At 38.9% G+C, this 25,725-nt stretch overlaps 1 protein-coding gene across 6 annotated transcripts in view; it reads left to right on the top strand.

Annotated features, from left to right (window-relative positions):
* METAP1D (methionyl aminopeptidase type 1D, mitochondrial) overlaps positions 1 to 25,725 on the top strand; it is a 130,908-nt gene that overhangs the window by 43,595 nt on the left and 61,588 nt on the right. For 2 of the 6 annotated variants that reach the window (XM_072121728.1, XM_072121729.1), the window contains exons 2-4: positions 19,301 to 19,470; positions 23,775 to 23,924; positions 25,525 to 25,673. In XM_072121728.1, coding sequence (XP_071977829.1) covers positions 19,301 to 19,470; positions 23,775 to 23,924; positions 25,525 to 25,673 — 469 coding nt within the window. Of the gene's footprint in view, positions 1 to 2,293; positions 2,325 to 19,300; positions 19,471 to 19,559; positions 19,666 to 23,774; positions 23,925 to 25,524; positions 25,674 to 25,725 lie in introns of those variants that run through there. The other 4 variants (XM_072121730.1, XM_072121732.1, XM_072121733.1 and 1 more) reach the window with 4 other exon arrangements.

Raw genomic sequence — 25,725 nt, 5'->3', positions numbered from 1 at the left:
GGAAAGCCCTCTTTAAGAACAAACCTACAGAACCTATTTTGGACGTAACCCGGGGACTGCCTGTGCAAAGTAACCTTTGTTTGTCAACAGTTTTGCCTCTTGTTCTATACACACAACCCCATGTTATTTTTTTTTTTTACTGTAACTGCAACTTTTTATGGGAGTCCATGCTTTTGAGACTCCTGCATCTTAAACCTCCACCAAATGTAATACTGTGCTTTCAGTATGTTGTAGACACTGTGGTTTCTAACATACCTTTATACTATTATTAGTATTATTATAGGTGTTACTTTATCTATTTCTGTTCATTATGCCATTTTCAAAATATCCCCACTTTAATCCATATGCTAATGAGGCAGTTGGTGCAATACAAATCTCCTTATCATAACTGACAGAAAAGATTAAGGTATGTTGGAAATCACAGTGTATCTCTCTACAACATGCTTCAAGCAGATTATAATGATTGGGAAAGGTAATAGTCTCCTTTTAATGGTATTACGATTGCGATTTAACAGGTAACTAATTGAGAACTGTAAAATCACCAAAAGTGGATTTAGACTGAACGTTGTAGGCCATGTAGGCCTGATTTTCATAATAATGATAATGGTGAGCAGTAAATCTTTGTGTGAATGTGTTGGGTTGTATTGGCCACCAGCCTACGGCGCCATTGAATGTTTAAACTTTATCACTCTGTCATAGGAAATACAAACTAACAATAACTTTGCTTCATCATCCTTAAACTAAAAATAAAATTTAAACTATGTCAAAGGGAAGTGTTTCCATCTGTATAGGTCACAGATCATCTAAGTGCATGATCCATGACCCGTAGTTCTATCTCCAGTGAGACCCGATGACATGAGAAAATCAGAAACCATCATCTTTTATATGTTGACTAATAAATGGGGTTGTTTTCCCAGGTCACCAGTAATAGGATGGGAATAACAATGAAGATTCTGTTTTACTTCCATCATGGTGGTTTTTAGTGTTGCTAGTCTTTGGTAAATAATGCTTATTTAGCAGGGAGTCCCGCAGCCAAGGACATCTTTGCATCAGTTTTTCTGAAGTTAAACAAAAACAAACCAAAAAAAACAACTGATGGTTAGTGGTAAAGGTTGAACTCCTATGACCTTTTAATAATAATGATAATTCCTTATTTATATAGCGCACACAGATTACACAGCGTTGCACAAAGCTCACCAAATCAGTCCCTGTCCCCAATGGGGCTCACAATCTAATCAACCTACCAGTATGTTTTGGAGTGTGGGAGGAAACTGATGGACCCGGAGAAAACCCACGCAAACACGGAGAGAACATACCAACTCTTTACAGACTATCATAGCTCATAAAAGTATTTCAGTATTTAACGGGATTCTAGAATTTTATGTGACCACAATCAATTGTCAGTAAGGTGCAGGAAAACATAGACAGATTTAGGGGGGGGGGGTCCATTTTTATATGGGTAAACCGGCCTTAGTGTCCGTATACGGTGCACCTGCTGACAACTTCTGTACCATTGTCTCCAAAAGCAAATTTTTTTTTTTTTTTTTTGCAGCAGTCAATGCTTTTCATTCTTTTGCATACAGAATGTATGTCTGTTTTAAAGGCCGTCTTACACCTCCACCAAATGTTATAGTTTGCTTGCAGTATGTTGTAGACACTGTAGTTTCTAACATATACAGGCAGTCCCCGGGTTACGTACAAGATGGGGTCTGGAGGTTTGTTCTTAAGTTGAATTTGTATGTAAGTCGAAACTGTATATTTTATAATTGTAGATCAAGATAAAAAAAAAATTGGCCCCAGTGACAATTGGAGTTTAAACCTTTTTTGCTGTAATGGGACCAAGGATTATCAATAAAGCTTCATTACAGACACTTTACAGCTGATTATTGCAATCTGGGACTATAGTAAAGCATTCAGAAGCTTCACCAGAGGTCAGAGGGGTCTGTCTGTAACTATGGGTTGTCTGTAAGTCGGGGACCGCCTGTACTTATCTATTTCTGTCCATTATACCATTTCCAAGATATTCTCAGTTTAATCCATATGCTAATGAGGCAGTTGGTACACAAAGGTTGTGTCTTCAGTACTTAATCTTCCACCTCTACCTCTTCTTCCAGTATTGCTCCATTTGTCTCTCACAAGATAAATCTCTTTAACTGAAGGAGATGGTTTTTAATGTTACTTTGTTTATATCTCCAATTAGTTTATTACCTGAGATACCATATTACATTTATTCTTTACTTGTCCTCCAGCACGGGAATCTTTGCTTCGGTTTTATCATCATTTGGGCTGAAATGAAGTTAAAAAAAAGATGGTACCTGATAAAGGTAAAATATTTTGAACTCTACTACTTTTTAGGGATTTTCAATCGCACATAAAAATACTGACAGCTGTAAAATCAACTACAGGCAGTCCCCGGGGTACATACAAGATTTGTATGTAAGTTGGAACTGTATACTTTATAATTGTAACTACAGCCAAATTTTTTTTTGGTCTCTGTGACAATTGGATTTAAAAAATGTTGGATTGTCATAAGAACCAGGAGTAACACTAAAGCTTCATTACAGACACCTGTGATAACTGTTATAGCTGTTTATTGTAGCCTAGGGCTAAAGTACAGTAACTTACCAACATCCAGAGGTCCATTTGTAACTAGGGGTCGTCTGTAAGTCGGATGTTTTTAAGTAGGGGACCGCCTGTACAGTAAATCCATGTTTTTGAGAACAGCACCCTCTTCCGGAACAGATCTTGTCCATCTAACTACAGATTAATTACAGTTCATATCCTATTGTATAGAATTCACGTTTACCACACTACTAATATATGGCTATTTGCTCTCTTGGCAGTCTTAATCCGGCCCTACAGGCTGGACAGAATTAAAGGAAAACTTTCCATTAAAATTCGGCATGATAAACTGGGGACACTTATTCCAGACACCATAGTGTTATCTTATTATATTTGTTATCTGTGACCTCCCTTCTTCTAAAATCAACCCTTAAAAGTATGCTAATAAGCCAGACAGGATCTGGGCATGTAGCTTCACAGGTTGTAACACTGCAGTGCAGGAGCACTTCCCCCTCCTCTCACTGTGTGCTGAAACTTACTCTGCTGTCGTGAGATTACAGTAGGCAGAGGGATGGGTGGGGGAAGTGCTGAGGGAGCAGGGGGAGATTGTAAAAGCCTGTGAAGCACAGAATAGAGGTGTGCTGATAACTGCAACCACAACTTTTCTGACACCATGGCATCATTTTAAACGTTGATTTTAGGAAGAAGGAGGCTATGTATAACAAATAAAAGAAGATTACCACAGTCACGGTGCCTGGATCTATGAGTAAGTGTCCCTGGTTTATCATGATTTCCTTTAACTTATGTAACTTCAGGCCAATTGATATATAACCGAGTCTTGTTTTTTTTCAATATTTAATTCCACATTCCAAAAACCTCATATTGGCTTAAATCTTTTCCGGTAAAATCGACTTTTCTGTTGACTTCTTTATATATAAGTTTTTCCTTATAACATAAATTCCAAGTGAAACACAATGCTAGTCTTGTCACATGCGGAGATATTGCTGGGTTTATATAACACCACTCATGTCCTGGACTGGCTTCGTAATGATAGATGTCATGATTCTTGCCGGGAGTTTATTTACATGGTAAAATATTGCATCACAATCCTAGATTTCTTTAAGTCTTTATGCTGTTTATAGATTTTTAACACATTTTTTTTCTGTAGACTGTCACTCATCGCCTTTAGGAGAGGAATTAGGAAAGACCAGCTTACTTTTCCAGTTTAGCTTTCCTGAGGATAAACACTCCACAAATATGGTTTTGTGCCTAGTAGGATCATAATTCCTTTCCATGGGTAATGTATTCTATATCCCCAGCAGCTGATACTGAGCCCCAAATTTCCAAATTAAGATAGGGATAAAAATCTGTAATAACTTTTTTTAGTTTAATTGATTGGTGTACTAATTTTAAGAAGACCATGGGGGTATTTATCAAGTCTGGTCAATATTAAAGGGATTGGCTACTTTTCCTCATGTAATGTGTGTGTTTAAAGGAAACCTACCATTTGATTTGATGCATTATGAAGCAAACATACCTTGATACTGCGGTAGCTACCCTGATGCAGAATCATATCTTGGTTAATCCCTGTGCTGAGTGGTTTTGCTGATAAAACAGATATAACATTATGATAATGAAGCGCTTCTCCTAGCACATGAGTTATTCTTTGCAGGATAGGATAATGCAATCACTGTTCTCCCTTCCAGACAGAATAATCAATTGCTGCACCATCCCCCAGCTGCTGTGTATGAGTCATCCAGTTCAGGTTGATTAGTCATGCGTGACTAACCTCCATTTGTAATTACAAGCTCAGTGGCTAATGTGTTGATCTAGGCAGCCAGCCTGACCCAGCTTTCCCAAGGTCCTTATATTATATTATATAAGTATATATTATATATTCATGAATACTTTCATAAGGTCCTGGCAGGGTGATCGCTCACATGACCCTCCATCTGCGGCAATTTTATGGACAGGAATGTCTGCCATTAATGTCTAAGTTGAGGTAAAGTGGCCAACCCCTTTAATTTCCCAACCACCACTGTGCTGCACGCTGGATTTACTAAGAGGCCCCTGGCGGCTTAGAATATTCTGAGGATCTCTCCACCGCTGGAATTAAATCTCTGCCAGATCAAATATGGGGGATATTTCAGATGTAGCCTCGTTGGTTTTCTGACAGAGAATATACCCGTCCCTCTCCCCGGCCCATCTGATTTAGGAGAAAATGGCCGTGCAAAACAGTTGTATGCCTTTGTATGACTGTTGGACAAGGCATAGCAGATGTCCCCCACCATGCCTGAACTTTGGTGCATTTTTGGATTGTCTTGTCTACATGTATAAAACCTATTGGTGGCTTTCTATAAGCCAGAATATAACCCACGCTCACTTCTGCATAGCCCTTCCCCTTTGTCTGAGGAGGTGAAAAAGTTAGTCATGCGTTTTGCAAACAAAAGTATAAACAAAAATGTATAACACTTCTTTCCTGAGATGTTCGGTTAATCAAGCGGTCCCCTACGTTAGAACATCTGACTTAAAGATGACCCCTGGTTACAAACGGACCTCTGGATTTTGGTAATTTACTGTACTTTAGTCCCAGGCTACAATAAACAGCTGTAACAGTTATCACAGGTGTCTGCACTTAAGATTTATTGTTAATCCTGGTTCTTATGACAACCCAACATTTTTAAATTCAGCCATAGAAACCAAAAAACATTTTGCCTGGGGTTACAATTATAAAGTATACAGTTCCGACTTACATACAAATTCAACTTAAGAGCAAACCTACAGAACCTATCTTGTACGTAACCCACGGACTGCCTGTATCTCACTATAGCAGACTAAAAATGAAGCAGAAAATTGATTTCAACCTTAAAATGGTTTGATAAATTCTGTGATAAACTTTAAACTCGCCAGTGGTACTGGGAGGAAAAAGGTGATGGAAAGAAAGTGGTAACAATATTTATTGGACATTGGAAGTGATGACAAATCATCTCGGAAGACATGGTGACCTCTACAACAATCGATGTCTGCTCTAGAGCCGATGTACAAGCTTTAGTTTGAGAACCCTCCAAGATGTCCAAAGTAAATCTTGTATTTTCCTGTTTCTTTCGGGAAGTCACATCTACCTGTTTCCCAGTGTACGAAGGTCTCTGAAATAAATAGTAGATATTTAACCAGGTCAGGTAGTTTGTTATTCCTTACGGAGAAATAAAGATATTTACAAAAACTTATTTTTGTTTACGGCGACAGGTTTATAATTAGGTTTTTTGGTAACTCTTAAAATTATTAGGTTTTCTTAAGACAATATGATGTCTGCATAAAGTTTCCAGTTGGTGAAATGTAATTTTCTATTAACGAGCTGTTCAGATAACTGAGGGCACAGTCAGCAGGATTTACAGGAGCAGCAAAGTTGTTAAAATAAAAAAGTTCATACTTGTTAAAGATGACTTCTTGCTACTTTTACCAACCCCAACCTCTTTATATCCTTTAAAGGGGTTGTTCCAAGTATTTAAGTTATAAACAAGATAGGGGGCAACAAGATGATCAATGAGGGTGACACTAAAGGGAGCCCCACCAATCACAAAATGGGTAGAGCATTAAGTTGAGTATGCACCCCGCTGCTTCATTCAATTGGGTGGGAATTAACCCTCTCATAGACAGAGAATGGAGCGACAGGTTGTGTGCTAGACCATTTGAGACTTGAGCCCCTTTAACATGAACACGTTTTGTGTTCCGATTTTACGGACCTGTATTTCCGGATAACTTAGGGCTCTATTATGTGTAATGGATCCATTCTTTCCCCAAATGCTGTGTTGCGTGGCTGTCCTATTTTTAACAGTTTTCGCCTCTAGTGCCCTCCCATCACAATCTATGGGTCTCCCGTTTTTGCAGTTTGCATTTGTGTTTTTTTTGCTTTCAACACACATGTCCAGTAAATCTTCACGTGACCAATGACATCATTGAAAACAACCTCCCGTTTGGCAGATCTGCAATCCACGATAACCTATTGATGACTCACAGACCAATTTTTTAAAGAACTGACGAGAAATGAAAAAACTGACAAAGTCAGTCAATCTGGGTCAGTACAGGTCACAGGATCTGCTTCATCCATTGAGTGGCCTCCTTGGTTACGGGATGTCACTTCCTTTGTTGTCTTTTGGTCCGAGGAGACCGCTCATTGGAGGAAGTTGGTTCTGCTGGCCAGGTAAAGACCCAAAAGAGATTAAAGAAATGTTCCAAAGCTTTTTCTTTGTCCTAATAAATGACGACCCATTACCAACCAATTCCAGAACCTTCATTGCGAACTGCTGCTTATCCTAAACATCAATAGTTTCCAATCCTATTCCAAGCCCCCAATGGTTATATTCAAGATTTGATATGATTATGCAAGAAGTCATCTTTTTCATAGGATTGTAAAATAATATTAATTTGTTTATTATGTCGCTCCTATAATTACGTGTCAATAGCTGCACATACATTGAGCAGGCGCTCTACCTGTTTGAGAGATTAACAAGTGGAAGGGTTTATTTTGGCCCGTGTGCTGTCTGCCCTGGTGGTCCTGTCATTAAGTGTGTCCTCAATAGCTCAATTTACAATGAGCAGATCTGACCGTAGAGAATGACATCTGCACACACTGATCACAAAGTTCAGAAAAACTCCAGACGCCAAACACATTGGTGGCAATATTTTTGGAAATATTTTTACCATGGCCAAATATGTTGCTATTTGGCAGACAAACAATAAATTCAAATGTTTTGTTTGGAGAAATGCAATCGGTGACTACATTTGGTATGTCGAATTGAAGAACAGTTGTTATGGGGCTAGGATAGCATTTCTTTGTTTTGCCATGGTAAGGTTAAAATCTGAACTTTATTTTGTCACAATTTAAGTACAGCTTATAAAGCAATTTCGATCAGGGCCTCTTTTGCAAAGGAATTTATTGGAGCTAGTAGATAATGAACACAACCTTTCAACTAATCTGGCAAAGGGGCCTGCTTGTCGGGAGCAACACTACAAGATCCGACAACACAAAGTTTGTTGTCTGTTACTATGGAGACACATAGGTCTGCAAAAGAGCTGTAATAAAAAGACTTGTAGTATATAATTTGTACTATAAGCAATATATTGTAGTTTAGGGGCCTGGTACAGATTTGGCAGGAGGGGCCTGCTTTTTGGGAGGCAAAACTGCAGGATCCGACAACACAAAGTTTTTTTGTCTGTTGCTATGGAGACACATAGGTCTGCAAAATTGCTGTAATAAAAAGATCTGTAGTAGATCATCTGTACTATAAGCAATATATTGGAGTTGAGCGGCCTGGTACAGTTTTGGCAGGAAGATCCAGCAACTTTTAATTTACCCCTGTGTAAGTATTTCCATCTGGGACATGTGATTTCACGGGAATATAGAGATGCCCATATATATATATGTGGCACTTTCCATTCATTTCTCTGGGTGTTCCGAGAATTTTAGAAGTCCTTTAGAAGTGCATAGTTTGTGCTGCAAATGTCCAACCAACTCTATTTTTTTTTTTTTAAATCAAAGCTTTTTATTGAGCATTTTCAACTTATTTTTTAACAAACACCAACTCTATATTTATTTAAGTGGCAAGGCGGATTCATGGGAATACTTCTTTAAAGGAAATCTTTTGTCAAAATCAAGCAGCTTAAACCAAGGACACTTACTCCATGACTTACGTGATATCTGTTATCCATGGCCTACTTCCTTCTAATATCAACTTTTAAATGTATGGTCATGAGCCAGAAGTGCTCTGGGGGGCGTTACCAGAGCCCTTGCATGCTGTAGCTACACAGGCGATAACACTTTCTCCTTTGTGATGTCTCAAAATGCATTATCAACCCCTCACTGGTGGAGCTTGGGAATATTTTACATAATTTTTCCTTGGAAAACTGGAGCTGTTTGGACCATATGCAAGTTGACCAAGTGCTTGCGTACTACTGCTGGTGTTTTATACTTAGATCAGTGAACTACGAACCCTCAGCTCCAGTTACAAATTTGAGATCAACATTTGAGCTGAACACAGTCATTCCCCCAATATACATACAGCACAAACAAGACGAGAGAACATGGATGTTAAAAGCTGATGAGTATTGATATATCATTGATGGCATACTCTGATAAAACATCAACGCTTGCATTGCTGCGCATAACAAATCCTATACCGATTACTGTTAAACACCACCATTGTTGCAACAAAAACTATCCGCTAAGAAAATTCTTATTGCCAGAAACATTTTCCAACCAATGTTTGTGAACTATTAGATTTAACCATATGTTTATAATAGTAGAATTATCAGTGAAGAACTACTGTCTACATCAGTCCGCAGGAAGCATTATAGATTGATCATCCTCTTATTCATCGAGTCCCATCATTCTAAGATGTTTTCGAATACTGTCCCTCAGTATCTTATGGAAAATTGACAGATTATGATACTTGGTGGCTCAGATCATTGAGACCCTCATTCTTAGGTGGCCAAAATCATTGAGACCCTCATACTTAGGTGGCCCGAGTCATTGAAACTCTCATACTTAGGTGGCCCAGATCATTGAAACTCTCATACTTAGGTGGCCCAGATTACTGAGAACCTCACACTTAGGTGACACAGATCATTGAGACCCTCATACTTAGGTGACACAGATCATTGAGACCCTCATACTTAGGTGGCCCAGATCATTAAAACCCTCATACTTAGGTGGTCCAGATCGTTGAGAGCCTTATACCTAGGTGGTCCACATCATGGAGACTCTCATACTTAGGCATCCCAGATCATTGAAAACCTGATACTTAGGTGGCCCAAATAATTGAGACTCTGATATGAGGTCTTTTAGTAATGGACCCCTTATTAAGGAGGCAGCCTCAAAAGGGAGATACATTGCATATCTTCGTCATTGATCTGTGGGCCAAAACTCTATTATATAAGGATTTTTCACAGCATAACGTAGTACCATTTTAATAATTAAAATCTGTAAAATATCATGTACACAATGTAGATTTTTTGCTCTGACATTGATATATGAACAGATTGAACACATGAACTTCAAAGAGAACCTGCAATCTTTTGGCCACGGATTTTGTTGCTAAATACTTGGCAAAAGAACATTGACCCCTCAACACATTTGGGATTTCTTATAGAAAATGTAAACTCTGTTGGGTATCAGTATGGACCATACTTATATTTTGGCACCCAAATGTAAAACCCAGGCTGAATACCAAAAAGCAGTATATAGGATCAAAATCTTACCACTATCAATAAACAAGTACCATATACGTAGTTAACTTGTTCAAACTTTATTTCGCCACAAAATGACACTCAAATGGATTAAAAACAAAATTAAAAACCACAGAAACAACAAGACAATGGGTGGTGGTCAAATAGTAATAGCTATACATCCCTCAATGGGGTATCCAAGTCACACCACAGCACCCTGACGTGCATTTCGCTGTCGCTTCCTCAAGGGGGTGTGCTGTGGTGTGGTCTGTGTGCGGTATATAAACCCTAAACAGGTACGCCCATATTGAAACCTTAAACCAATGAAGGTATTCTTACCCAAAGATGTAAATAGTCCAGGTGTGTATAGCGGCGCATACCCGCGCTCACTGCGCACACATCCGGCCACGGGGCCAAAGTTCCGTACGACGCATAACCCGCAGAGCCCACGCGTCAACGTGAGCTGGAAGTCCGGACCCGCCACCAGAATGCGCACGCGCGCCGGGGAATGCGCTTGACCCGGGCCATCTTGGATGTTGGCAAAGGATGGGCAGTACCAAAACTTTCAGTTTTAAGTTGTGCACACTCAATATAGAGATAGGGATGTGGTATGGTGTCCAGATATAAATAACATCAGCAATTACGCAAGTCAATACATACAATTAATTACAATGTTTACCAGATAAAAATATATACATATGATGGATACATTGGTATGTGATGGATACATGGTAAAACCCAGGCTGCTTGTAGACACCCCTAAAACTTAGAGTAAGGTTTAGTCAATGCTTAGTGTTACAAATGAGTGAAGAAAAGTTTTTTCTACTCCTAAAAAAAAAAAAAGGTGATATTTCTGGAGAACCATAGCCGGATCGCATCCGCATTCTCGAAGTTCTCTCGCTGTTCCCTTCTGATTAGCAGCAACAACAATGATTGTTTTCAGAAGTCTTGTTTCCCTTTGAAAATCTTCTTCATGCAACTGATCTACAAAATTGAGCATGGCCTTTCTGTGTCTCCATAATTATACGCTTCTCTCTGTGTTTTATTTGGCTGTTCGTGCAATTAACCCCTGGTAGTAATGCGGAGGATAGCGTGACCAGCACCCAGCCGTATGCTATATCATATCAATACTTTGTTGTTCTCTTGTGAGTGGGTAGCCGAGGGACTTGTGACACTATCCTTTCACTGATCTGGAAACTCCTGCTTTTTAGATGATGACTGCAATTGCTTAAAGAATTCTGTGACTCTGCAGATGAAACAGGTACGGGTCACCTACCAAAAATTTCTTTGATGTAATCAGCGTCTGTCAGTAGAATGAATTTGCTTTTGTTTCATAATGAAGAGCACTTGTCTATTGTGTACAATCAGGATCCCGTAACTAAACCTGCCCATAGACGATGGTCTGATACTGACAATCCAATGTCTATGGGGCTAATCCGACAGCCACATCTATTTGGAACAGTAGGATTTTACCACTCCTATTGTTTCCTCTGTTCATAAATTACACCAGAAGAAAGTTATTTGCCTCAACAATTAAACCTGCAAATTTGGCCAATAATCAAACATAATTATGTATAACTATATGTTATCTATACAGTTGACTGCAACTGAAGAAATACTCCCATCTGTCCCTCACTGTTGGATAGCATAGGAACATTATCGAATACTTACATTCCCCATGCAGTAACAAATCTGGTAAGTCTTTTCTGATAAATGTATGTTGTGCTTCCCGTTTCCTATTCCTTCTAGAAATTTATGAATAGTAAGTCAAGTATGTGTAACCAGTTGTGGTGGAGAGGAGATAACCCTGCTGAATCTGATACTGTCCATTCACACCTACTTGATTACATACCAATACATTTCTAGACAGAACAATAAAGGAACTACAGAACATAAAGAATTGTTATTTCATGGGATTGCAAAATGTATTAAAACAGATATGCATCGGGCAAGGTCAACTCAAATAAACTTGAAGAATAAATACTTTGTATACATGAGTAAAAGCCAACCCAATTAGAAGCCCCTACTTTAAAGGGAACCTGTCACCAGGAGACCCATTTTTCGCACTCTCCCAGTCCCCACAGAGCATAGTACATACACTGCCAAAGTGTTTTTGTATAAAAAATAGGTTTTACAGAAAAAAAGATATGTTATATTGTACCTTTCATTAGCATCTGCTGTGTGACTAGGCATTCGTCCCCTGGGAGTGGCTGGAAAGGAGCAGTTCCCCCCCCCAACCCCCACCCTTAGGAAACTGCTCCTCCGTGTGTCCTTTTCAAATATATAAAAACACCCATCACTTGGCTAAGCGACGCCCCCTGTTCCTCTGTAGCCAATCCCGAGTGAGGGGAGTTATTCATATATTTGAAAAGGACACATGATGCCATAGCAAGTGTTGAAAGAATGCATAGAGTCGCCTCTGCCCGCACTGCTCGGGAGACACTGAGGGATATACAAGGAGAAGAGGACAGTGGAGGTAAGTATTAAGTTTAATTGTAAGGTGAATGGGGTTAAATGTACACAAAGGTTACTTAATCTTAATTTATTAAGCATTTAGTTAATAACACATAATAAAATATAACATATAAAACAAGACAAGTAAAAGAAGAACAGATATGGCTCTGATAACAACCTCCAGAGCATCATTTTCAAAGTTGATTTTAGAAGGAAAGAGATCATTGACAAGAAATATAAGAAGATTACCACAGTCACGGTGCCTGGATCTATGAGTAATTTCCCTGGTTTATCCGGCTTCATCTTGATGGTTCACAGATATATTATAACAAATGTGTTTCCTAAAATGATGTATACATATACTGATGTTTTGCATGCAGTGGTATTCTTAGTTAAAGCAAACGATAAGTTGTCCCTCCCACATAAGATCATGTGACCTTGGAGAGGGCTTTTAAAATTTTTGGCAATCAGCATGTACTAGATCATGACCTAGGTGACGTTCTAGCTGATACATGTGTTTTTTGAGGACCTTTCCATGTTTTGAGGATATGGAATTTTAACAGTAAAGTTTGCAACTACACCAATCGTTTGTACAGTTATCCGTGCACCGATGTAGCCGATACAAGATTTTAGTGAGATGGCTAAAAATATATATTTACGGTGGCTCAGTGGTTAGTACTACAGCCTTGCAGCATTGGGGTCCTGGGTTCAAGTCCAGTCCAGGTCAACATCTGCAAAGAGCTTGTGTGTTCTCTCCGTGTTTGCTAGGGTTTCCTCTGGGTCCTCCGGTTTCCTCCCACACTACCACACTTCTGGTAGGTTGATTAGATTATGAGCCCCATTGGGGACAGGGACTGATTTGGTAAACTTGGTGCAGCGCTGTGGAATCTGTGTGTGCTATATAAATAAAGGAATTTATATACAGGCAGTCCCCGGGTTGCATACAAGATAGGGTCTGTAGGTTTGTTCTTAAGTTGAGTTTGTATGTAAGTCGGAACTGTATATTTTATCATTGTAATCCCAGCCAGAACTTTTTTGGTCTCTGTGACAATTGGATTTCAAAAATGTTGGGTTGTCATAAGAATCAGGATTAACACTAAAGCTTCATTACAGACACCTGTGATAACTGTTACAGCTGATCATTGTAGCCTAGGACTAAAGTACAATAAATTACCAATATCCAGAGGTCCGTTTGTAACTAGGGGTCGTATGTAAGTCGGATGTTCTTAAGTAGGGGACCGCCTGTATACATATATATATATATAACGGAGTATAAGCCAACCCAAGTATAATCTGAGACCCCTAATTTTGCCACAAAAACCTGGTAAAACCTTTTTTCCTTTTTTTTTTTACTCAGTCAAATCCATCTCTGCCTGTTACATTTTTGTAAACAGAACAACGGTTCTGGTTCTGTCATGTCAATCATCTTCTAAAAGGGATACAAGATCTAATTAAATATTCATGCAGAATGGGGTTGAAGATATCCATGACATTAGGGAAAAAACAAGGCTTGAGGGATTTCAGTGGTAGATGAAAGAGGGAAATGCTACTAAATTAAAAGAATGCTACATCTGATACATTACCTTTTAAATATGACTTTTTTTTTTTTTTCCAAAAATTACACATTACATTTTAAAAGGGAACTCATCAAAGTTCCAGGGAGAATGCACCCAATTTCCAGTGTGCTCTGACATAGGAACAGTCTGCCTTTTCATCATTTGTATATGGTTTAGAGAGGTCACTTAGTCTGATCGAATTATGGCGTGTCTACATGAGATCAGTGGGTCTTGTTCCCTCCATACACATGTTGATGTGTTTCCCTGCCACCGTTTCAGTAAATAGGAAAGTTAATTATAAACTCCCAGATGATCTTATCTAGAAAATGCTGGCCTAGGAGGGGAGCTTCAAAGAGCCATGATTTGGACAGAGGAAAGATGAAGGGATTGTTGAGAGCTCATGAAGCCGAGAGTCATGTACATAAAACACATTATATTGACAGTGCAAATGCTCGGCATGAAAACGATTCTTGTTTGTGATGTCACGGAAACTTCACTTTGGGAAGAAAAGGGTTATTCATGATGTTTTTGTCCACACTCATTGTGTAATATGTTCTGGCTATATGCTAGATATTTTTTTTTATGACAAATCCTTATTGGACAGCTTTAAAGGAAATCTACCACCAGGATTATGGATTATAAACCAAGTACACTTTCATGCTGGTGTGTGCCCCCTTTGTCAGGATCCGCTCTTCTTTTAGCTTTTTGTGCCTCCATTTTTACAAAAAAAGGCTACAAAATTATGCAAATGAACCTGAGGGGCTCCATGCTCCATATAAGTTAATGGAGCCTGGAGCCCCTCAAGCTCATTTGCATAGATTTTAAAGCATATTTTCTTAAAAATCGAGGGCATAAGAAGATAAAAGAGGAGCAGATCCTGATAGTGGGGGCTCACACCAGCATGTAAGTGTACTTGGTTTATAATCCTGATGTTAGATTTCCTTTAAATATTTATTTGCTGGAAATGTACAAATGTTAATTAATTGGCCTAATTTTGACCCTGAGAACTCGAGTTTTCTTCTATTTTTACCTTGTTCAGCTCTCTGGCAGTCATAACAATTTTATATTTACAGTCATGAGAAAAAGAGAGTTCTATGGTATTATCAGGACAAAAAAAATAAAATTCCTCCATGTCATTATATATTAAGCAAAAAGTTGGCCCTGTGTATAACCAATGTGTGATAAATTGACATTGACACATTATTGCTTCCATAGGAATTTGTAGTGTTAGGGCTCTTTCACATTGGCGTTGATGTTCAGCTTCAGTTGCAAATCCGTTGCGTTTTGTCTCAGTTTTTCTTCCGTTTTGTCTCTGTGATGCATCAGTTTTGTCTCTGTGTCCGCAAAAAAACTGAAGGTTTAAAATTGTTTTAAAAACATCACACCTGGTTTTTGAGCCCCATCAGTGGAAAAAAAAATAGATCTTTCATCTGTTTTTTGTTTCTAGACCCATAGACTTCTATTGCCTTTCATGATGTATCAGTGAAAAATAGGACATGTTTCAAGTGAAATGTGAAAATAGAAGCCAATGTGAAAACACCTGTAGAAATCAATGGCTTTGTGATGCATCCGTGGAAACAACTCCAATGTGAAAGAGCCCTAAGTTGCATCCAGAATCTACTAATCAAATAACACTGATTAATTGATCATCAGCAAGTGTGACCAATTCTATGTTTACAGAAGTTTTGACAGTTCGTTCCCAGCAGTTTAAAGCAATCTTCCTTCCATCCAGCAACACTTTCTCTTAGATCCAGGCACTGTGAATGTGGCAATCTTCTTAGATTTCACTGAAAGTCCATCGTCCAATGATAATGCACTCTGCTGCGATTCACTAAGATCGTGCGCCCGATATCCTGCATGTGTCGCTTCCCCGCTCAGGTCCATGTGCTTGGTCTTGCGAGACAATTCGAAAGTTAAATCCTGGGCTCAGTCCGAATCAGTTGAATCCTCTAACTGCCTGTCCCCGATTCCTGTCGCATGGAAGCAACGCAGCTGCGCCAAAATCCGATTGTGTGCAGCAGGATGGCAGCACAAACACCTGTTAAATACCTGTCAAAGCCGCGTAAATCCCGAAACAGTGTGAAAGTCTGACGAAAGTGTGATCCGTGACCCTTAGCAAATAATCCCCATTGTGTCATGCCCTGCTGAGCAAAATTTTACATATTTTATATATATTATTATATATATTTTACATATTCTACTGTGACTGTAGAACAAATCGGCTGCAGATTCCTCTGTGTTCCATTTGGAATCTCTCTTTTAGGACTATGCAGAACATTCTGCGGATTGACAAACATCTATATTACTGGTTTAGTTTCAGGATTTATTTCTAGATTTAGTGTTCCTTTAAACAAGATGAAAATTTTGGGTGTCATTTTTTACATTGATATTTCATTTTGCGCAAGAAGCGGAAACAAACATAAAGCAACCCCCCTGCAGGCGTTTTTGGACAATTGTTATGGTTACAGGAAGGGACTGATGACTTTTGATTCCTGTTGATTGAGGCAACCAGCAGCTAAAATGTAAAAATGTCCTGTAATCTCTAAATGACCTCATGTTTATATATTTTTTCAATAGCAACATTTTATGGAAACCTTTGCTTTATGGGCGATTTTTGTATACATAATGTATCTGAGTGATTTTCTTTTATTGGCCCCAAATAAATACATTTATGCTGGGGAGGGGGAGGAAGTGAAAGACTTTCTTTACTCTATGAAAAATGTAATGTGTGTGTGTGCATAATACAGCGGAAGATTTTTCAAGAACACTTGAGTCTTATGAAAAGATTACCATAATGCAACCTGCTAAGGTTTATCTGCAGGACTTTTTTTTATCTTAAGTACTGGAAACATAGATTGAAATTGCCAAGGGACAAGTTTAATGGTTTCACCTGAGCACAATTCAAGCCGTTTTCTCATAAAAATAAATTTTGTATAACTTGCTATTTTCTCAAATCCAGCTTTTTTTTCTTTTCTAGAAATTCATATAGGGCTGAAAGTCAATAGAAGATAAATCATTTCATTTTTTTGGGTAGAATGTCAAAGCAAATAACTATATATTAAGGGCTCATAATAGTAATAATAATAATAATTCTTTATTTATATAGCGCACACAGATTATGCAGCGCTGCACAGAGCTTACCAAATCGGTCCCTGTCCCCAATGGGGCTCACAATCTAATCAATTTACCAATATGTTTTTGGAGTGTGGGAGGAAACCAAAGGAAACCCATGTAAACACAGAGAAAACATACAGACTCTTTGCAGATGTTGACCTGGATGGGACTTGAACCCAGCACCCCAAGGCTGTAGTGCTAACCACTGCTGCCCAGACGACTATGATCAGTCTGTGAAGCCCAGACTTTGCCTGGCTGGTTTTCAGGGGACCAGTTAAAGTGCTGAGGATGGGACTCCAAGCATCATAGTGATATATGATACAAGGAGTTCCTGATTTCCTTTAGAACAACAGCACCGTATTGAGAACACAATAACAAAACAGCAGAAATAGGGACTCCTTGCATCATCTGTTATAATAATGCTCTAAATCTTGTATCCGACACTGTCATCGGTCCATAAATTTCAGCACACTCACATCCCTAGGATTTACGGCCTAAACAGAAGATATGACGTTTCCTATCTCCTGGCTTGACTTCCGCACTAGCTCTGTTACAGTTAATACAGTACCGGCACTGCAGTTCTGCCAGAAGACAGGAAGTCATATTTCTGTATGATGCAAGGACTCCCCTTCTGTACAAGATGTTCTGTCTGTGGCCACCATACGGCCCATTTACTTCCATCATCTGTTACAATAATGCTCTGAATCTCGTATTCAACACTGTGATCGGTCCATAAATTTCGGCTACTCGCCTTGTACAGAAGGGGAATCCTTGCATTATAAGGTGTTCTGCCTGTGTCCGATATACGGGCCCGTTTCCACAGGCAACGCACGATCTTGTGAAAGAGGCCTTGGCCCTATGATCAACAACTTCATAGGGTGCTACAGCCATTGCCAAAGTACTTTCGGAAGAGGTATTTGAAGGGTCATGGATCTTGTGTTTTGCCTATTGATCATTCGATTGGTTAGATTTGTTCTGTGAAAAGAAAAAGATTCTTCAGTATTGGGTTACATTCACACTGGTGTTCTTTCCTAATTCCCTGATCTGCTGAATGGACACTAAGGTGCATGTTTGACCTACAGCTCCATTAATCAGCAGGACCAGCACCCCCAATTCAAATTGTTATCCCTATGCTGTGTATGGGGTAGAACAATCGGGGATGTTGATGAAAGCCCATAGCAATCAAGAGAAAATTAGGGTTTCTTTGTTTATATTTTACTAGTTTTGTCAACATGGATTTTGAATATTATATTAATTCTGAGAACTATTTCATAATATATTTCACCCTTTAATGCAAGCTCATCCCATGTGTATGCTGAGAGATTTTGTTTATACTACTTAATAGTTTACACATACGGTAACTAAAATCAAGGTTTTGGGGTTTTTTTATTTTGTTTTTTGTTTCACAAGATCTTATTTTCTGCCCAAAATCAACATCATCATCAATCGGGGCTCATTTAACACAGTTACACCTAGTCATGAAGTTAGTCTAAACTATGCATAACCTGCTCAGCTCCTCCTGCTCTATAACATACTGCAGCTAGATAGGACACTATGTGCAATCTGTTCAGATTATTCTGCTCTATAACATGCTGCTTGTGTCTAGGACATTGCACATATTCTGCTAAATTTGCGCTGTTCTATAACATGCTGCCTGCAGATAGGACACTATGTAAATCTGCTCAGCTCCTCCTGCTCTATAATATGCTGCCTGCAGATAGGACTCTATGTACATTCTGTTCAGATCCTCCTGCTCTTTTACATGCTGGATGCAGATAGAACACTATGCACAATCTGCTCAGCTCCTCTTGCTCTATAACATGCTGCCTGCAGATAGGACACTATGTACAATATGCTCAGCTCCTCCTGCTCTATAATATGCTGCCTGCAGATAGGACACTATGTACCATCTACTCAGTTTCTCCTGCTTTATAACATGCTGCCTGCAGATAGGACACTATGTACAATCTGCTCAGCTCTCCTGCTCTATAACATGCTGCCTGCAGATAAGACACTATGTACAATCTGCTCAGCTCCTCCTGCTCTATAACATGCTGCCTGCAGATAAGACACTATGTACAATCTGCTCAGCTCCCCCTGCTCTATAACATGCTGCCTTTAGAATAAAATATATTTGGAAACACTCCTCTATAGATTATAATTATATTGTATATATATATATATATATATTATTATTTTATATATATATTTTTCCAGAACTGTATGTGTATAACTAAAATTGTTGTTTCTGAAAAACAAAAAAGTTCGGCAGTTTCTCCCCAAAGTTTTCACTAACGATGAATGTTTACTTGAACAGTTTAGTGTGACAACGTCTCCGAAATGATAGGATATATTAACTGTTATTTGTCTTTTCACATCTCTTCTTGCAGGTTATGTGACTGGCTGTCATAGAGTTTTCTCTCCATCAATCAATCATATCTACTTACACAGGCAGTTAAACATTCAACAAAGGAGATGTTTCTTTTTCCGGAGACAAAGAAGCTTCGCTCATAGTATAGTTTGGCCAGGTACAGTTTCCCCCGCTCATCCAGTTCCCGAGGTAACTGTAATTTCTTATTATCTGATTCTTTTCCCAGTCAATATAAAGGTTGACTGCACTACTGATCAAGTACATTCATCCCCTGACAGCCAGGAGCTGAAATCCCAGGCAGGGATTTAAATCCAGAACAACAGAGCCGCATGTATTCCGCTCCCAGCCGGATAGTGTTATGAAGAATAGGTAATCAGCGCATAGGTGAGCCCAGCGCCCAGATAGATAGTTACAGGCAATCTGTCCAATGATGCAGGGATCAGCAGGCGGGCATCAACTCCGAGGAAGTGGCCGGCCAACTTGTAAAAGTGTACCATAATGTTAGTAAATGATTTAAGTAAATAAGATGTTTTTATGGTCGATCTCCAACCTGCGCCTTCATCATTAGACAGACCGGTGAGAATGTGATGAGTCTGTATTGAAGCTGATGTGGCTACCTTTGAAGAAAAACATAAGCTGCCGTAATAAGGATTTTTTCCCTCTTTTTTTTTTATGTAACCATTACTATCTTCCTGAACTGGAAAAAAACCCTTCCTGCTTGTGATAATCATACATCTCGTATTATATACCGCTGGCAGCAGGCATTGCAATTCACCTACCAAAGCAGCAAGAGCTCTGTGACTCCACATCTCAGAGAAGTTGTTCTCAAGAAAAGTTATTTGACTGGCAGAGAGTTAAGAGCGGGGCTGTAATACGTGATACATTATACAGTTTCTAGTTATAAGATGATTTGTTTATGCAAGAGACATAACCTAATGTGTAAGGGTATGGGATATTACTTTATAGACATCTCATTCCAGAAAGATACAGATATGTTATATATATAGAGGCCTTGGATCTCATAGAACCTTCCATTACATTTTGGAACGTGTGTATAGAAATTGTGAGTTTATTTAGATACAACAGAAAGAGTTAAGTTGGGCTCTAATTTTTGGCAATTAACAATAGTTCTTAAAGGGAACCTGACCCCTAAACTAACCACACTAACTAAACTTTTTTTTTAAAACTGCTATTATACAGCAGTACAAATATCCCAACATTGTTCTTCTACATGCCATTATAGACATCTCATTCCAGAAAAATATTGATATGTTAAATAGAGGCCTTGGATCTCGTAGTGCCTTCCTTTATATTTTGGAACACGTCTTTGGAAATTTGATACTCTAATTGTTAGGTTTAAACCATAGTTCTTAAAGGGAACCTGACTCATAAACTAACCCACACTTACTAAACATATCTTTGAAAACCTATTTTATACAACAGTACAACTATCCTAATATTGTTCTTCTACATGCCATTATACACATTTAATTCCAGAAAAATATGGATATGTTGAATAGGGGCCTTGGATTTCGTGGTGCCTTCCTTTATGTTTTGGAACATGTGTTTATAGATTTTAGTTTATTTAGATACAACAAAAAGAGTTAAGTTAGAATTTTATTTTTGGCAATTAACAATAGTTCTTAAAGGGAACCTGACTCCTTAACTAACCCACACTAACTAAACTTTTTTTTTTAAACTGCTATTATACAGAACTATCCCAATATTGTTCTTCTACATGCCATTATAGACATCTCATTCCAGAAAAATATGGATATGTTAACTAGAGGCCTTGGCTCTCGAATTGCCTTTCATTAGAAACTTGAGTTTATTTAGCTTCAAAAATAATTGGGCTCTTATGTTTGGCTATTAACTATGGTTCTTAAAGGGAACCTGTCAGGTAAACTAATCCACACTAACATGTTTGAAAATTGCCATTATACAGCAGAACACCTATCGCTATATTCATAGTATCATAGTAAAAGAAGTTAGAAAAAGAGATCAGTCCATCAAGTCCAACATAATAAACATTATATTGTGTCTATCCTGAAGAAGGAAAAACCCTGCAAGGCTGATGCCAATTGGCCCAAAGCAGGGAAAATTCCTTCTCAACCCTTAAATTGCCCCTCTCCATGCCTGTAAAGTACCACAGGCAGTTCATAAACTTGACTTAGCATCTATGTAAATTATCCCATATAAATCCAATCTAACCTCTGAGTCCAGTAGATACATGTCCTTCCTTCTCAGCTGCACCTCCAGCTCCTTCTCCCTCAGGAATGAGGGAGATGCTGGCTGTGTGACTGGTTGAAGAGAATTCCTCTGGGAGGATGAGTGAGGAGCTGATTTCCCTTCAGTAAGTCAGTAACACAAAATAACAGCTCTCTCATTCCTGACGGAGGGGTGAATGACATAGTAGTTCACTTTAGTTTGTTTTCATGTATTTTTTTTTAGGGAGGATGTAGCTAAGAGAGGAAGTTCTTTGAGAATAGGATTATCCAGAGCGAATTGAGGTTACAAAGACAATCTCTCTCTGGAGGATCTGTTCTGCATCACACAAAAAAGCCATTCATTTAAATGGTCAGTTTTCCCTCAAAATACATCTGATCACTGGGGGTCCCTGCTGTGGAACATTTTTGCACTCAGTTTACTGTGAAGGGAGCGTTCTAACAAGAAATTATTCAAAACGTGCAGTCTTTTTGAATTTTTTTACTACTAATTTATGTGAAGTGCTTTTTTCTCCACTTTGGCTCTTATCACTCTCCTTCCTTCCTCCCTAATCTGTTTTATCAATCTGAAATACCGGCTGAATCCCATCTTGCTAGCAATAAGACAGACAGTCACAGAGATGTCCGGTTACATAGAAGCTCCATAGGGATGAGACCGGATCAGTGAGTCGCAGAAGCTAGATCTCTGTCCACCAGCATAGATAGGAAGAGAGCCTATATATAGTAACGTATACACGTTGTGTGATGCTCCAGAACTAAATTATAATCCCAAAACTCCAACATTTCTTAAAGGTAATTTCAGGAAAATATATTTTATGAATTATCAGTCTGGTCCGCTTGTACATCTTCTTTGCTCAGACTTGAGAGTGGTGGGCACATTGTGTAACATTACATAGTAGGGTTATGGACCAGAAATGTGGACCTTCACAAGGGTCTGTTTTTATGTTTTTTACTAGTCTATCTAGATTTGGAAATGTGCCACTTAAAGGGGTTTTCCCACAAAACAAGTTAGGCCTTATTCACAGGATAGGGCTTAATTTGCTGATCGGTGGGGGTTTCAGTAATGGGATCCCCACTGATCATGAGAACAGGGGGTTTGATGTACCTCTGTCGATGTGCATCAGACCCCTCGTTCTTGTGATCTGTGGGGGTCTCATAACTGAGATCCCCACTGATTAGCAAGTTAGGCCCTATATTGTAGATAGGGCCTAACCCCTTTAATAAGTTCTTTCCTCCCACAGAAACCGTGTCAGCACATAGTTACTTGTTCATGTGATGAAAAAAAATGTTGTCAATTTTTTTCTTGTTTAAGAATATTTTTTTAAAAAAAACTCACATGTTATATTTTTAAAGTGATTCCTATTCTAAGATTGCTTGGTCCTCCATGGGTCCTGTTAACACGCTGGCCACAGGGGTGTCTCACTTCTGCCACTTATTGATTAAGTGGAATAGTATTAGCAGGTGACCCAGTAATCCTCAGGACATATTGGGAAGCAAAGAGCAAATATAATCCATGCTAATAAAATACCTGCCAACAATATCATTGCTATGCCAGGAAGGATAAACTCTTATCTATTAAGTTCTGTGATATATCGACTACTTACATTTATCCCATAACCCATCTCAGATTTGCTAATTTACCATAGAATATCCGCAATAGAGTAGAATGTTCTATGTCACCAAAAATTGAGTTCAAGGAAAGCCACGATGACAACTTTTTTTTGTAACCTGTCAAGAGCAGGAAGTGTTTTCTTACATGACAAGGTTCTGGGGGTACAAAGCTAAATAAAGGAAAGGCAATCGTGTTCCTCGGCAGAATTGACGGGTTGTAATACCTAAATTCTCACTTCATACTCATTACCTAAATCCTTTCAGTACGTGTTATCTGTAGCACTTGTGTCAGCTTAATGCAGGAAATCAAGGCGGCGGTATTACCCCAAAGAAAACCATGAACCTGTTTGTCTGTCTCTTGACACAAAGCTCTTACTTTAGGAAATACGTTTTAGGAAATTTGTGTCATTGTACATTTTTCTAGTACCGCTGTGCGCAGTTCACAGGCTGTGTAAGTTTCTTGTAATAGGCAATGTTAAGTTCAAAAGGGCAATGGAAGGAACACTGGAGAAGCCTTGAGGGTCTGCTTGGTGGCTCATGAAGGTCACTCTCCAAACTCAAAGGGCAAGTCGCCATGAAGCAGGAGGGACTGTCTGAGAAAATGATCCCATTGTCATGCTGTTTTCTGATCTTCGTTTCCAATCCTCTTCCTCCAAGCATATAATGAAGCCAGACTATGTGACGACAGGCATTGTGCCTGACTGGGGCGACTTCATTGAAATTAAGGACGAAGATCAGATTCAAGGGCTTCGTCAGGCTTGTCAGCTAGCCCGTCATGTTTTACTTATGGCTGGAAGAATTTTAAAGGTAATGGGATGTAGTTAACAATGGTTCAAAAAGAAACCCAATTGTTGGGGGTCTCAGATCTTTCATGACATCTAACTTACTGTCACTAAGTTAATAAAGAGAATGTGTGAAATGTCATATTAATAGTGGAGATAATGGGGCACATGTATCAAACTTTTCCATTGCTTTTTTCTTTAGTTTTGGAGACTTTTCATGGCACTTCGCGACTTTTTTGCGCTTTAGAAAGTCTCCCTTCAAAGTTCTCCATTATCTAGTTTTCTGCAGTGTCCCCTGAGTTATCGCCCAAATCCAGATGTGAAAGTTGCGGCTTTTTTAAAAATTCACAAATTTGGGGGCATATCTATGCTTCCCCCCGACCAGGTATAGAAATTAGCTTTGAGCTGAATGCGACTTTTGGCGACATTTTTGTGACTTTTGTTTTAAAAAGTCACAAATTCACTAAAGACCAAACGCCACATGTAGCAATAAGGAAAAGCTGAGATACAGGACAAAGATGGACAAAGACAGACTTATGATACATGTTCCCCGATGTGTCCAAAAATAGACTATTACTCATACCCTTAATTACTATAGGAATAGTAAAAAAAAAAAAAAAAAATGTCAGGATATTTCAAGCCCAGATTGCTGGCCCAGATTTACTAAGATGGTGCAGTTTATTCTACTTACTGTAAAATCTTAATTGTAACCAATTCTTTAACCCTCCGCACAGTGCACACTCCAGGCACCGCTACCATATGAACCCAGACTACACCTGATGCTGGCACAAGCCACTGCTACTACTAGTAAGCTCAAGCATTGATTATTGTTAACTGTGCTTACTTGTGGCAGTACTGAGCCCAGTTAGGCTGCTTACACACAAGGGAGTTTGATGCCTCCAACTAGCCCCAAACTCCTTATGTGTGCAGTCTGGTTGCAGCGTTTGTCCCAGACGTTCCAGCCAGCACACGCTGCGAGTTGGAGGCATCAAACTCGCTTGTGTGTAAAAGATCGTAGTTTTTAACCCATAATTTCTGATATCTTGGTCGATTTCCTTTGATTTTACACAAAGAAGCAGTGTGTTTCAAATGTGCCTTCAAATGCATCCACAGGTGTCTTAATGCAGATGTTGCCAATAAACCGAAGCTTCCAAATAAATAAATAAGAAGCTCCCAAAGACACAACATCATCATATGGGCTTTCCCAAATTGTTTAAATTGTTTAAGAGTAGTCTTAGTGTATGTAAACTTTTGACTTTGCAGAAAGTAATAAAAATGCCTTGAAAATTCTCTCTTTATTCTACCATTTGGCAAATATAAATCATTTTGGAAATCAGAATTGACCTACAATTGGAAATGTTTATTCTGATTTCATGACAGACAATGAGGAAATCATCATATGTGTCCTTGTATATAGTGTATGGAAACTTCTGATTTTAGCTGTATCTACCTACCATAGATTGGTTCAGTGAGCACAGGTGCCATAGGCTCTTCATTTTTCACATCCCGTATCATCGTTCCTCAAACGGTCATGTGCATGGGGCCTCTACATTAAGCGCATTTTGTTTTTGGAGATCCTTAAAATGATACACTGACAGAAGCCAATTTCCCCCCCCTTATTTTAGGTTGGCATGACAACAGAAGAAATAGATGCATTTGTTCATCACAATATTATCAGTCACAATGCATACCCATCCCCATTAGGTTATGGAGGATTTCCAAAATCTGTCTGTACTTCGGTGAACAACGTGGTCTGCCATGGAATTCCAGATAGGTAATTTTTCTTTAAGCCTTTCTATTCCTCTCTTTCAAAGTGTAATTGTCAT

This window comes from Engystomops pustulosus, chromosome 8 (assembly GCF_040894005.1).
Source record: "Engystomops pustulosus chromosome 8, aEngPut4.maternal, whole genome shotgun sequence".
In the NCBI taxonomy this organism is placed as follows: domain Eukaryota; kingdom Metazoa; phylum Chordata; class Amphibia; order Anura; family Leptodactylidae; genus Engystomops; species Engystomops pustulosus.
Note: the sequence above shows the minus strand (reverse complement) of the source record. Positions and strands in the feature narration are given on the sequence as shown.